A 14,182-nucleotide genomic window follows, 5' to 3' on the forward strand; every position below is an offset into this window, starting at 1 on the left:
ATTTATTAGCCTTTCAGACAATCCATCACCTTAAGATAAAGTTAAAAGTAAAGATTATCGTTGAGCAAAATTTAAATTAGATACACTTGTGAATGAAATGGTATTTTTATGCCTCTTGCAATATATATTTCATAATTTAATGTTTAAACCAGCAGCAGAAGGCTGTAACATTTAGAGCTAGATATTCAGTGTGTAATGCATGTCAGTGATAAACTGCCTCACTATTGTGAGCTATTAGCATAGTTGCTCGTGTCATGTAGAATGTTACTTCTGTTGCAGATGATTAAGTTGTACCTATTTTTATTGTCTGAAATATACCTGTTGTTTTGTTTTCAGGATGATGAATAATATTAGCTCATCATGCCGTATCATACTGAGCCAGTCCCAGCCACCAGAGAGCACTATAATACAGGAGAAGGTTGAAAGGCTCCGGAAACGGTGGCAGTTTGTGCTTTCTGAACTTACAGCACGGAGAGACAAGTAAGCCATATATGTCGTGCCTATTTATTTATTGACTTATGGTGGACTCAGTTGTTGTATTGTGATATGTGCAAAATTTTTGTGATATCATTCAACTTTGGATATACAGGGTGGTCAGAAATAGCCTGAGAAGCTTGTAAGGGTGTTGCAGAGAAAGTTGTGCTCGGAAATAATTGTTGAGGGAAAAACTCAATACATTGCACTGTTTGTGTGTTACTTAGCTTTTAAGTTAGTCAACTGGCTCATTGTGTGTGCAAATTCAAGCAAATGCACTCGCTAAAATGCAGTAATGCACAGATATCAGTGGATCTGTGAGTTACTACTTATTCAGACGCTCATTACCAGTTAAAATGTAGCTTTTTATGAATTGATAAATTTAAGTTAGGTGAGCAACATGTTTGTTCGGTTTGCATTTGGTGACACTCACTCTCATGGGCTGCACAGATGTGCATGCACAATAGCCTGACTTCAATGCTAAATAACTCAGAAATGGTACCACATATCGAATTTTTGTCTTAACAGCTATTTCTCGGCTCACCATTATCTACAACGCCCTTACAGGCTTTTCAAACAGTCTCTGACCACTCTGTGTATACTGAACACCTTGTTCTGAGACAGTTTACAATCTGGTAGAGTTTTGTGACCAAAATATTGCCATTTCACATTTTCAGGATAATTTCTAGAAAATATTCCAGAATGAGAAAACAGTACCAGTAGTGGCTTTAGAACTGTAATAAAATTACTGAGAGGCAGTTTGAAATTGTCCATTTACTTGTATTCAGTGTACAACTTTTATCTAGTGATCTAGTTGGAAAACTACTGCATATAAATAGAATATAATTCATTACCAGAAAACTTAGTTCCTGTTTGATCTTGTTAATATAATAACATGAAAACTGTTGATGTGGAAAGGTATGGAGTGTTACTTCATGCATGATATTTGAGGTGACAGTTTTCCTGACATCGCAAGACAATTGGTAATAAGCTCCATCCAGCCGAACAAATGCACTGTACTCTGTGACTTGAGTTATGAAATAACCTTTACTTACATGAGTGGTTCCATGTTATGGATTTACAAATCCCATACTGGTATCTGAATCTCTTCTTTAGTGATTATCTCTACTGTGTTTGCATTTTTTCTTTTGTTTCCTTTCTGCTACATACCACAGTTGTACCTGTGGCAGCAGCAGAAGCTATGCTTCAGCTTGTAAGTGTCATAGTTGTATCCGTCACTATTTCTCAGCGCACCAAAGCAAACAACATCCAAAAGTGTAGAACTGTCTTTTCCTTCCACTCCACTAAATAAATAGGTTTGTATATCAACAACCATAATAACCTATTACAGCACTTTCATACTTCCAATGTTCACAAGGATATTAAATCATACTTTAACATATATAATGTATTTACAACATACTACATACTTTGCTCTGTAACATAAATACTATTACTGCAAGCTGTGTGTGCTTCTCAGTGCTTCAGATCTACATCTGTAACACACAGCTAAACATTCAGAGAAGAAATTTCAATTTAATTTTATTCAATGTGTCCTATGGCATCCAGACGAAAGGAAAATGATGCAATTGAGCCCTCTATGTGATTTTTTTTTAAAGAATTGCTGCAATGGAAGTGAGTAATTTACCGAAGAGTGATCCATCATCATTTATAACTGCTGCATCAGCTACTTTGGATCAAGTAAGAATTCTCCTTGCTTCAAGTGCAAACCCATCAGATGACACTTCACTGGCTGTGAGGCTTAGCATGGTTAAGGTAAGGGCAATTAATGGAATAATCACATCTAAAGATGGCAATCTGTTGTTGAAACTAGTAATATGAACATAGTAAATTATTATTTAATGACATTTATCAAGTCCCATTCTTGCATGTGGCAACATGGCAATTCTGGATAAATTATAATGATAAAGAAGAAAGTATTAAGCTGTGTTGCAAATGATTCTTATTATTTTGGCGTGTTAAAAATGGTGGCTGATTTAAGAAAATACATTTTATTATATTGTTTAAGTTAGTGTGTGTGAGATGGAAAATAACACTTGTAGGCAATATTCTGTGTTTCATAAAGGAGCAATTGTATGTTTGATCCTGCTGCTTAATGTAGTAACAACTGAGTGTGTGTTACTATAGTGGAAACTAAATTCCTTCCATATTTGTATTTATAAAAATATTATCACATAAGCAATGCTATAAAACATGAAAACATTAGAAAGTTTGGAGAGAGAGAGAGAGAGAGAGAGAGAGAGAGAGAGAGAGAGAGAGAGAGAGAGAGAGAGAGAGTGAGTGAGTGAGTGTGTGTGTGTTTTTCTCTCTTAGCTTACACTATCACTGACACAATGTGGCCTACCTCAAGTGCTAGAGCGCTTCCAAACCAAACAGTAACCACACTCAAACTAACGAAAATGTTAAAGTTTTACCAGCATGAGACACTTAGCAGTGAGACAGAAGCCTGAGCCAAGTTTTATAAATAGAACGATGAGCTGAATGGGCTAGCTAAGTTTTTTGATTGTTTTGTTTTGAATCACAACCAGATTGTGGCTTGGTGTGAAGTATAACTCACTGTATTATTTCAGGATTAAAAAAATTTTTTTTTTTTTTTGCTTTGTGACACACACAACTGAAATGCTGAGAATGTAGTTCTGTTAACTAAACATGGAACAAACTGTTTGAACAAGATATTTTAGTATTTTGTTTGACACTATAGACACATTGTATCCAGCAACCCCATGAAAAGTAATAAAACCTCTAATGCTTGTATTTGATTATTAGGCTAGAGAGGAAGAACTATTGGGTAGGAAACAAGAAATGGAGGCTTTAAATAAATCAAAACAGTTACCTGCCACAGACCAAGTCAAAAGTTTGAGTGCAGCTTTGGAAAAGGTGAGTGTGCTTGTGTATTTTGATTTAAATGAGTTCATTTTATATAATCAATGTCAGTTCTTCAATTTATATAATCAGTGTCAGTTCATATTTATTCAAAATGTATCCATATTGTTGCAGACAGAATTGCTGAAGGTAAATTGTAGGAGTTACTTATAGAATTTTTGTAGTTTTGGATTTAGTAAACAGAGTGTGTATTAATAGGCAGAAAAGTGGCTAGATTTAAACTATCTGTTGAATGTAACACATTTACATAATATAATAAGAGTTTTGTTGTTTCACTGACAATATCACAGCAATATCATTACTAAAAGTTTAAAATTGAATATAGTAAATGCATGAAGGAGTGTCAAGAAAGGAACACTCTAGACATGAAACAAAGTACCTGGTTTTGAATCTACGAGAGTAGTATTTGACATCATTAATGCATGAACATTTATGTTCAAGTAGAATGAATGTTTGTAATAAACTCCAACACAATGTTAAATGATGCGCATAAAACATATACTCCATTTTTGTTTTTGAAATTTCATTTGGACCATTTTAGTCTGTGTATTAAAATTCTCATGTATAACATAAAACAGTGTAATATTGCTTTGTGAAACAAGTATAATGTTTTGAATGATGTAAATTTCAAATCAAGATACCATTTCTACAACATTGTTCAATTCATACTGTCTTTGACTGTGTTTGTGTATTTTGCAGGCATCATATGATATGGCAGCTCATCGAGAATATGTAGACTGCAAATTAGTGACACTGAAGAAGTATACATCAAATGTGGACTCTGTACTTGCTTGGATAATGGAAACGAAAACCAGAATAAATATTAGCAAAGAACTTCCTGAAAAAGAAAAGAGAAGAGTGATTGACAACATCTTGGTTAGTTCATACTCCATAATATTAGAAGTAGGTGTTGTGTGCACATGTAAAGGCAGATGCGTGCGCGCCCACACACACACACACACACACACACACACACACACACACACATTTTATATGTATAGTTGGGCAGGAAGGCAGGGGAACAGCAGTCAAAAGCTCATAAATAGTGTGTGTGTGTGTGTGTGTGTGTGAGTGTGTGTGTGTGTGTGTGTGTGTGTGTGTGTGTGTGTGTGTGTGCGTGCGTGCGCGTTTGTTTTGGTTATGGTGGAGGTTGTAGTAATATTCGTAGTAGTGGTAATAGTAATAGCAACAATAGTGATTGTAGTAGTAGTAACTAGAAACTGTAACTGAATCATAAATGCATTAACTTTTCTTTTACAGGCATCTGTTCTTAGTCGTGAAGGAGAGGTAACTGAAGTCCTTGACAATTTCTCAAATTTGGAGGAGGAGTGTGACACAGCTAAACAACCAGTGTCTGTAGAACTTCAGGTATTTGTTTTCACGAGGAAATTATCTATTTACTAGTGAACTAATTACTTGATTTTCTGATGACATACATCATTCCTATATGCTGAAACTTGATAATTCATACATAGTGGTATTTTTAGAGATTGTTGTCATTTTTTTTCTTTGCAATTAACATTTCCCTATTTATTTCCCTTATTTTGGATATTGTTGACCTTACATTTTACTTTCCTTTTGGTTAACAATAAGTATAAATCCAATGAGTCATTTAATACTTAATGTTAGAGCCGGTGTTGATTGCATATTTTGATTCACTTTCTCTGAAAAGAACATCACATTTTTTCTTTAACTTTAGGATGAAAGCCAGCATTGTTGCTTAAGAAGGGTCATTGCTTTGCTATCTTGCTCTTCAGCAATTGAGTTATTGCTGTCTTTTACGGTTTTGCAGTCAAAGAGAACTTAAACTCTGATCTTTCTTTTTTAGTTTTATCGTATTGCACCAGAAAATGTTCTTCCACCAGAAAAAAAAAAATCTGGAATGATTGTCAAACCAAATAACTTTCCTTGTATTAAGCATGCTCTCTATGCTCTACATCTAACTATGATGTCAAGAAGACAGTGAACACTAATGCAAGGAGCACATTCGGCTGTTATAGTAAAATGTCTCGAATTATAAAGTATTGTTGTTCTTGGTAATAAATTTATAGTTAAGAATGAGACAACTCTTACTCATAACATTCACATCTACATGCAAGGCATGTGAGAAATTACACACAACTAAAAATAAGGTACTTCCTTTGCAGTATGGTTGTAATCATATGTACCATTCACAGTCTGCTTATCCTATATTCATGTTAACATGAGATAATTTCCCATCCTTCTGATATTTATTGTCATTTACAAAGAACCAGGGAGTAATTATTTGAATAAAATGAATACAAACACATCTCCTCCTTTCTAACATAAAGTAGAAATTGGTGACAACAGACTGATATGTTTTACATACTTACAGGTAAATGTTACTGTCACAGTGTAACTATGCATTTAGAGGATATAGTCTGTAGTATTTTCTTTTAAAGGAAAATTGAGTATGTTATTGACATAAGAAACACATTGATAATTTACGTATGAAAGTAAACACAAATTAAATTTTTTATTTATTATTATTTTTGTCAACAGGAGAAAATTAAGAAGTTGATCGAAGATTGGCAGTATGTAAAGTGCCGAGGTGAAGTTGCTGTAGTTGATGGTGTAGAAAATGCTGCTTCAGTAGCCAGTACACTGAGTCAGGTTCCCAGGATTCGAACAACAGGTAGGTGGAAAACTGTACCGTTCTACTGATAGCCGGTGTGTGTGTGTGTGTGTGTGTGTGTGTGTGTGTGTGTGTGTCAGAGAGAGAGAGATGTCAAAGTAATTTATATTTGTAGTAAGTTTTTGATTTACTGGCACCAAGGCGAATACTATGAGAGACTGTTTTTACAGAAAAATGCCTGTTTCCTTCTGCCAGCCTTACCCAGCAAAACTAGTAGTCCATCTTTAATTAACATAGTGGCCACAATAGTTCAAATACTTCTAAAGAAGCTGATACACTCATTTTTTTTCTATAAAGATATTGTTTTCACAGTAATATTTGCCACAGACTTCTCACATTTCCCTGCTGAATATAAAACACTGTTAGCAGTCTCATGTTCGTGTGAAAAATCTCTTTCTGGGCAGTAACATTACGATTTTTATAGTCTCTTTACTGTCTTCATAAATAATTTGACTACCTATCATAATGTGTTCCTGCACAGTTTCTTTTATATCTGTGAGCAAATTTCATTATAATATTACTAACTAAAGGGCCAACAGCCTTGCCACAGTGTTAATACTGGTTTCTGTCAGATAATCAGAGTTGAGCTCTCTCGGGCTGGGTTAGCACTTGAATAGGTTTTGTAAACTGACATACAGCTGGGAGAGCGGTGTGCTGGCCACATGGCCCTCCATATCCACATCCAGTGACTCCTGTGTGCTGAGGATGATATGGCGGCTGGTTGATAATGTTGAGCCTTCGTGGCCTGTTCGGGTGGAGTTTTTTTTTAATTACTGTCTAAAGACTCCCTCAGTGAAAGTGAGAATTTTTATTCTGCTCTTTCGTTCTCTCTGGATGGTTCCTTGATGATTTTGCCCTGTTATTTTAGATTACTCCATGAATTTAGTAACTGTTGAAAATATCTTACACTATTCCTACAATATGTCCTAAAACTCTAAATTGATGAATATGTTCATCTACACATCTCAGCATACAATGTTGAATGGTATACTGAACTTCACAGGAAGAGTACAATTGCCCGTATGAACACTTGACAATTTGTGGATCCATGTGTGTTTAGTGGGTAATGATGTTAATGTGGAAAAGGTAGCACGTATCTAGAGGGTGATGCATATCTTGGCTTAGTGTTGTGCATTCCTCCTTAATGAGTTCAAAATATATTCCTTTACCCAGTTAAATATTGCCACCAATACCTTTGGTCATTAAAATTTGATTATATTTTATGCACATCAGTTACCATTGTGAAGGCAGCAACAAGAAAGGCATCCAGACACAAACTTAAAATACAATCATTTGCTAAATCTTAAAAAATTCAGACCCTGTATGATGGGATAGGTGCTAGGAAAAAGTATGTTATGTTAATTCATAATTATATGATTGAACACATGAGTAGAAGTTATATCAAAGACACAGATTTACTAACCAGTGAAAAATTCATATCTTCTCTGGAGAGTAAGGTATAATACATTTCACACAGGAATAGATACAGTGTCTATACAGTACAGTGCTTGCATGTGATCCATGATTTTCTTAATATATCATGTGTCATAGATGGAAATCTTTCTCAGATTTTTCTTTTTCCTGGTGAAAATGGGGATAAGATACATTTTGTTTTCAAATCCTTCCCTTCGTGTTACTCCCAAGAGACCTCTTACCCTTCCACTTCTCATTATCATCCATATTGTTATGATATACTGTCATTCATTTTTTAATCATATTTAAATGATAAGTTTTTTTGTGGCTTTTTGAGAGCACACTAGTGGAGGCTGATGATATTTAATGTTAAGATAATGGCATACAAGAAAGATTAGAGTTTGATGTCCCACAGAGGTCATGACGGATGGAGCACAGATTCAGGCTAGTGGTGGATGAGGAAGGAAATTGGCTGTACCATTTCAAAGGAACCATCTCATCATTTGCGTCAACTGATTCTGGAGAATCACTGTACTATCACATTCCACCTAAATTAATTATTTTGAAAACTAAAGAAAAAATTAATTATGCTTAAATGTCATTATTAGACATTGTCCAATATGTGCACATCAATTCAGCAGCTATATTTTGTCATTATCATACATTCACTTCTGTGGGGTTTCCTGTTGAATTTGCAAATCGAGCAAGAGTAATTGTTAGCCTCTGTGTGAGATTGAATTTTTCTGGACCAAATGTTGAGTAGTCAAAATATACAGCTCAGATAAATAGTAACATATGAACAAATATAATTAGTATGTGTCAGACCATTTTTAAAAGTCATAGCTGTGATTCATCATGGAATGAATGCATACAATGTATGAATTGTTTGCAGAGGAACTGCCATAGACTTCCATTAGAGATGTTGTGGAAAGGACTCTGCACTCGATTCTTTGCTTTCAGATGTAATGTAAATGTTTGAATAGGGAAGCAGCAAGCAATTAAGCAGGCCAGCAGAAGTGTTGAACCTCATCCACAAATTTATCAGACTGTTATAAATTGTCCTAACAGCTGACTCTGACTTTACTATCTTGGAAGATGGCATATTGTGAACTGTATGCACTATGTGATACAACTGTTGCCCAAAAATGTCCACAACTTACCCAAAAATGTCCACAACTTGTGTTAGTTTTCCAGTGAATGTCAAAACACTTTCACAGTAAATGTGCTACTGTTCAATACCCATTACATATTTTTTTCTTACTTCAAACTATTACTGAATTACCCCATATTCTGGGAGTTCTTTGAAGATGTTTATGGATGATGATGATGATGATGATTATGATGATACTGTAAATAGTAAGAGTAGCAAAATATCTAAGAGTGACTGTCAAGAGCAACATAAAATGTAGGCACCTCATACAATGAGTTTTAGGGACAGCATATGTCAGGCTAGCAAGGGGAGGTTGTGGGATGGGACTCTATATTTTGGCTCAAAATGTATGAGTAGAAGCAGGTAGATGCCCTTTCCAAGTTCCTAGTATATACCACCTGATTGGGCCATTGTTAAAGACAAAATGCTCTCTGAAGATTTTTGAGCAGAATATGATGGATTCCCTCCCCCTGTCCCTCAAAGTAAGCCAGTCATGGGTCATGTGGCGCCATTGATCAAGTGCACTGTCTAACAACCCACTGGCTCAGATTTGGTTCTTGCTGCTACTATTTTATTCCCCTAATTTTATTTTACTCCTTGCAGTGTTAAACTATTAATTATAAAATTTTGATATATGATGCAGCCAGTCAAATTTATATACATAAAATTAATATATTCAATTTTCTTATGATTAATTTCATTAATTAATATACTTAAACATTTAATTTACATGATTTGGCAAAATTCTGAAACTTTATTTATCTATTATTAAAAGATACATTACCTTTTTTAAGGTGATAATTATCAGAGAAACATTTAAAATATAAAAATTGTTCACACCTTCACACTTTCCAAAGGCACTTTGTGAACAAGAGCATTTTTTTAAATATGTTTCATTGGAAAGTATACTTCAAGTTTTCAAATGAAGATCATTTCCTTGTTAGTAATAATGCATACCAAGCACACTGAAACATTGAAGTGAAAACTGAAGCACTAAATTGATGCTGCATGACAATATATATTTTAATTGCAAGTTCTCTTGACAATAATTATCGCTGTTGTTGTTGTACTTCAGGGGCACTTTGTAGTCTTTTAATTAGATTTAGGACTTGGTGATAGAAATAGACATCATGAAGTTGAATGAGGGGAGTATATTTTGGTGGATTGATCTCCACTGTACACATTACTTTGCCTTCCTCATTGATGGCTCTTGCATCATACATAGTCAAATTTGATTTTCCATTTCAAAAATCCACCAACAGAAGGAATCTATCATTATTTTCAAGAATTTGGCATATAGCTCTTTTGTTAGTTCCCCGACTTGAAGCAAGTAACAACAACAGTTTTATTTTCTTCTTCCAATTTCTTAACAGTACCAGCAACTCTAGGACCAAATTTATTAGTTGTCTCTTGCATACATAAAATATAATGACTAACAGTTTCCCTGAAGTGGTTAAACTGTCTCGTTCTGTGTAAGAGGGGGTAGTGGTGGAGAGATTGAGTTTTTTCTCGAAAACTGTCTTTGCACCATTGTAATTCAGAGACATGTTATATGTTGATTCATACTGGCACCCAGTTTGGTGAATGTTATTTATATAATCAAGGCTGAAGCCTGATGTTATACATCTTGTCTGTGTACAAAACTTCTCTGTTGTTTCCGTCGTTTCGTTCAAAGGTGCAACATGATTTTTGCTGTAAAATTTAGTGATTATTTGCTAGCTTATTGAATGTTTAGGTTTGAAGCTTTTTATCCAGGTGTCAGTGGAAATAAATTGAAATTTTTCTGACAGATATGGGAATGACACTGTTACAATGTTCCCATCTTCACTTGTTCATAACAGCATCATTTCCCATGTCTTGGAGTTGATGATTGCAGTTTTTTCATTTCTAGTGCTGCCTATTTCTATTTCTTTGCTCCAAATTTGAAGATATATGTTTCCAATTTGAATGAGCATCAGCAAAATCAGTTACTCTTCTTATCAGCCAAGGACACCAAAGTACAAGAGGTACTTCCTAAATTATATTCTTTAACATCATAATCATCATCATTCATGTCTGTTCTTTAAGAAGAAATCTGTTACAAATAAAACTGGACTGTGTATACTAAAAGTGTGTCTGGGCAGAAAAAGAGAGAGAGAGAGATTTAGAGAAATGGTGAGAAAAATCCAAGGACCTGTTCACAAAGATTTTGTTCGTCAGGTTTGGTGTATAATAACAATCATCATCATTTACTATGGAATTTATCATTCATAATTCAATAGTGTTCTCTGCAATTACTTGACCCATAGCTGTTGCTACAGGACTCACAGACATGGGAGGAGTGTCGATGACCATGTTTTTTCTTTGTAAATTGAAAAAGGCTTATGAAGAACAATGGTGAAATATTTTAAAGAAATCTTCGTCAAAAGTCTCAATTTTTTTCACCAGTCAACCAGGTAGAAAATTCTCATTGAGTTCCCATTTTCCAATAAAATAATAAGTTTATATGTAAAATAACTGGAGACATGTAGTGAGCTGCTGTTCACAGCTGCAGAAAGCATCACAAATTGTTGGAAAAAAGGTATAGTAAGTGACAACTACAGGGGATTTTAAACAGTTGAACAAGTCCTGTGCTTTGAATACATCAAAGAGAACAAAGAAAAAGGATAGTGTGTGTATATGATGACAAAGAATGTTGCTGCTGAAGGGCATTTGAAATCACAAACCATGCTCTACAGTAAATACACTTTAGAAATGTCTGCATCTACATCTACATCCATATGCTGCAAACCACCATGAAGTGCATGACAGAGGGTAAGTTCCATTATTCCAGTTACTGGGGTTTCTTCCAATTCCATTCTTATATGGAGCGCAGAAAGAATGATTGCTTCAATACCTCTGTGCGTGCTTTAATTGTTCTAATCTTATCCTGACGATCCGTATGTGAGCAATACATAGGGGGTTGTAGCATATTCCCAGATTCATCATTTAAAGCTGGTTTTTGAAACTTTTTAGTAGACTTTCTCGGGATAGTTTATATTTATCTTCAAGGGTCCACCAGTTCGGTTTCTTCAGTATCTCAGTGACACTCTCCCATGGATGAAACAAACTTGTGCTGACTTTTGCTGCATACATTCAACAATCCCCAGTGAGTCCCAATTTGGTATGGGTCTCACACAATTGAGCAATATTCTACAACTGGTCACACAAGTGATTTGTAAGCAATCTCCTTTGTAGACTGATTGCATTTCTACTAAGAAGTGGAAGTCTTCCACCAGCTTTATCCACAACTGAGCCAGTGTGGTCATTCCATTGTATATCCCTACAATGTGTTACACCCAGGTATTTGTAAGAGTTGGCCAATTCCAGTAGGGACTCATTGATATTATAGTCATAGGATACTATGTTTTTATGTTTTCTGAAGTGCACAATTTTACATTTTTGAACATTTAAAGCAAGTTGCCAATCTTTGTGCCACTTTCAAATCTTTTCAAGATGTGCCGAAATATTTATACAGCTTCTTTCAGACAGTACTTAATTATAGATAACTGCATCATCTGCAAAAGTCTGAGGCTACTATTAATATTGCCTGCAAGGTCATTAATCTAAAATGTGAACAGCAAGGGTCACAACACATTTCCCTGGGGGCACACTCGAAGTTACTTCTACATCTGATGATGACTCACCACAAATTTCACTTGATACACCATGTGAATAAGCATAGATATGGTACTGAGTCAAATGTTTTTCAGAAATCAATAAATACTGCATCTACCCACCTGCCTTGATCCAAAGCTTTCAGTAATTCGTGTGAGAAAAGTGCGAGTTTAGTTTCACATGATCAATGTTTTTGGAGTACATACTGGTTGGAATGGAGGAGGTCATTCTGTTTGAGATACATCACTATGTTTGAGCTCAGAATATGTTCTAAGGTTCTACAACAAACTGGTGTCAAGGACACTGTGTGGTAGTTAAGTGGATCACCCTTACTACCCTTCTTGTAGACCAGTGTGACCTGTGCTTTTTTCCTAGAACTGTGCATGGTTTTTTGTCATGTGGATCTATTTTATAGTCAGAAGAGGGGCTAGCTCAGCCTCAAATACAGCGTAGATCTTGATAGGGATTCAATCAGACCATGGAGTTTTAATGACTTCAGTTGTTTCTCAATACCACTAATACTAAAACTTGTTTCACTCTTCTTTCCAGTAGTATGAGGATTAAATTAGGGCAATTCTCAGGGTTTTCCTTTGTAAAGGAACATTTGAAGATGGAGTTAAGCATGTCAGCTTTTGCTTTGCTCCCCTCAGTTTCAGTTCCTGTTTCATTCACTACGGGCTGGACATCAACTTTGGTGCCACTAACAGTCTTTACAAATGACCAGAACTTCTTTGGGTTTTGTGAAAGATCATTTGATAATATTCTGCTTTGGTAGTCACTGGAGACTGCAAGTATTGCTCTCTTGACGGCCAAACATGTTTCATTCAGCATCTCTCTATATATAGCCCTGTGCTTTGATTTAACCTATTATGCAATAGTCTTTGTTCCCTTATATGTATAACAAGGAGGGCCCTCCAATTACATACTGTTCTATTAGGTTAATATCTGCCCAGTGCATGGTCAATTATTCTTTTAAACTTGAGCCATTGTTCCTCTACATGCTCCTGACCAGTGCTGAAACATTCAAGTTCCTCATTGAGTTATGATGCTACTTATTTTTTATCTGGTTTACTGAAAATATATATCTTTCTGCTAATATGTTGTTGTTGTCATTGTCTGCAGTAAAAAGGCTGGTTTGGTGTGCCTCTGGATGCTACTCTGTCCTGTGCAAGCCTCTTCGTCTATGACAACCTACATCCTTCTGAATCTGCTTACTGCATTCATCTCTTGGTCTCTCTCTATGATTTTTATCCCCAGCAGCTCTCTCCAGTACTAAATTCATTATCCCTTGATATCTCAGACTGTGTCCTCTCAACCAATCCTTTCTTTTAGGCAAGTTGCGACATGAAATTCTTTCCTCTTCAGTTATATTTACTGCCACCTCGTTAGTTATGTGATCTACCCATCTAATCTTCAGCACTCTTCTGTAGTACTACATTCCAAAATCTTCTATTCTCTTCTTGTGTAAACAGTTTCACTTCCATGTACGTCTAATATAAGACAATTCATGTTTAAACATATTAATTAATTAATTACTCTTAATTAAATCGAAAATACAAATTTTGAGTATATAAATTTAACTGTTTAAGTATATTTAAATTTTGTGATTAATATTTTTAACATTGCAAGCAGTAAAATAAATTGGAAAAAAATATTACCGTCAAGAATCAAACCTGAGCCAGCAAGTTGCCAGAAAGTGCTCTTGATCCATAAATTATTGGAATAAACACAACCCTCACACTCTACTTGAAAATTTTTGAAGTGTGTTTTACCCTCTCCTGTGGCTCACTCAGGTGAAATATGCTAGGAATTCAAAAGAGTCATCTACTTGCTTCTACTCACACAGTTTGAGCAAAGTTGGTGAGCTCCATTCTGCGCCCTCCTCTTGTAAGATTCATCCATTAAATTATGGAACTCATCCCTGACTGTACTTCATTTTATGCTAATAT

At 35.2% G+C, this 14,182-nt stretch overlaps 1 protein-coding gene across 1 annotated transcript in view; it reads left to right on the top strand.

Moving 5' to 3' along the window:
• The window catches only part of LOC126299170 (dystrophin, isoforms A/C/F/G/H), a 2,370,611-nt gene that overhangs the window by 707,668 nt on the left and 1,648,761 nt on the right, over positions 1–14,182 (top strand). The window contains exons 43-48 of the mRNA XM_049990931.1: positions 337–480; positions 2,094–2,250; positions 3,262–3,372; positions 4,078–4,254; positions 4,639–4,746; positions 5,902–6,034. Of these exons, the coding sequence (XP_049846888.1) occupies positions 337–480; positions 2,094–2,250; positions 3,262–3,372; positions 4,078–4,254; positions 4,639–4,746; positions 5,902–6,034 (830 nt within the window). The remainder of the gene's footprint in view (positions 1–336; positions 481–2,093; positions 2,251–3,261; positions 3,373–4,077; positions 4,255–4,638; positions 4,747–5,901; positions 6,035–14,182) is intronic.

This window comes from Schistocerca gregaria, chromosome X (assembly GCF_023897955.1).
Source record: "Schistocerca gregaria isolate iqSchGreg1 chromosome X, iqSchGreg1.2, whole genome shotgun sequence".
NCBI lineage: Eukaryota > Metazoa > Arthropoda > Insecta > Orthoptera > Acrididae > Schistocerca > Schistocerca gregaria.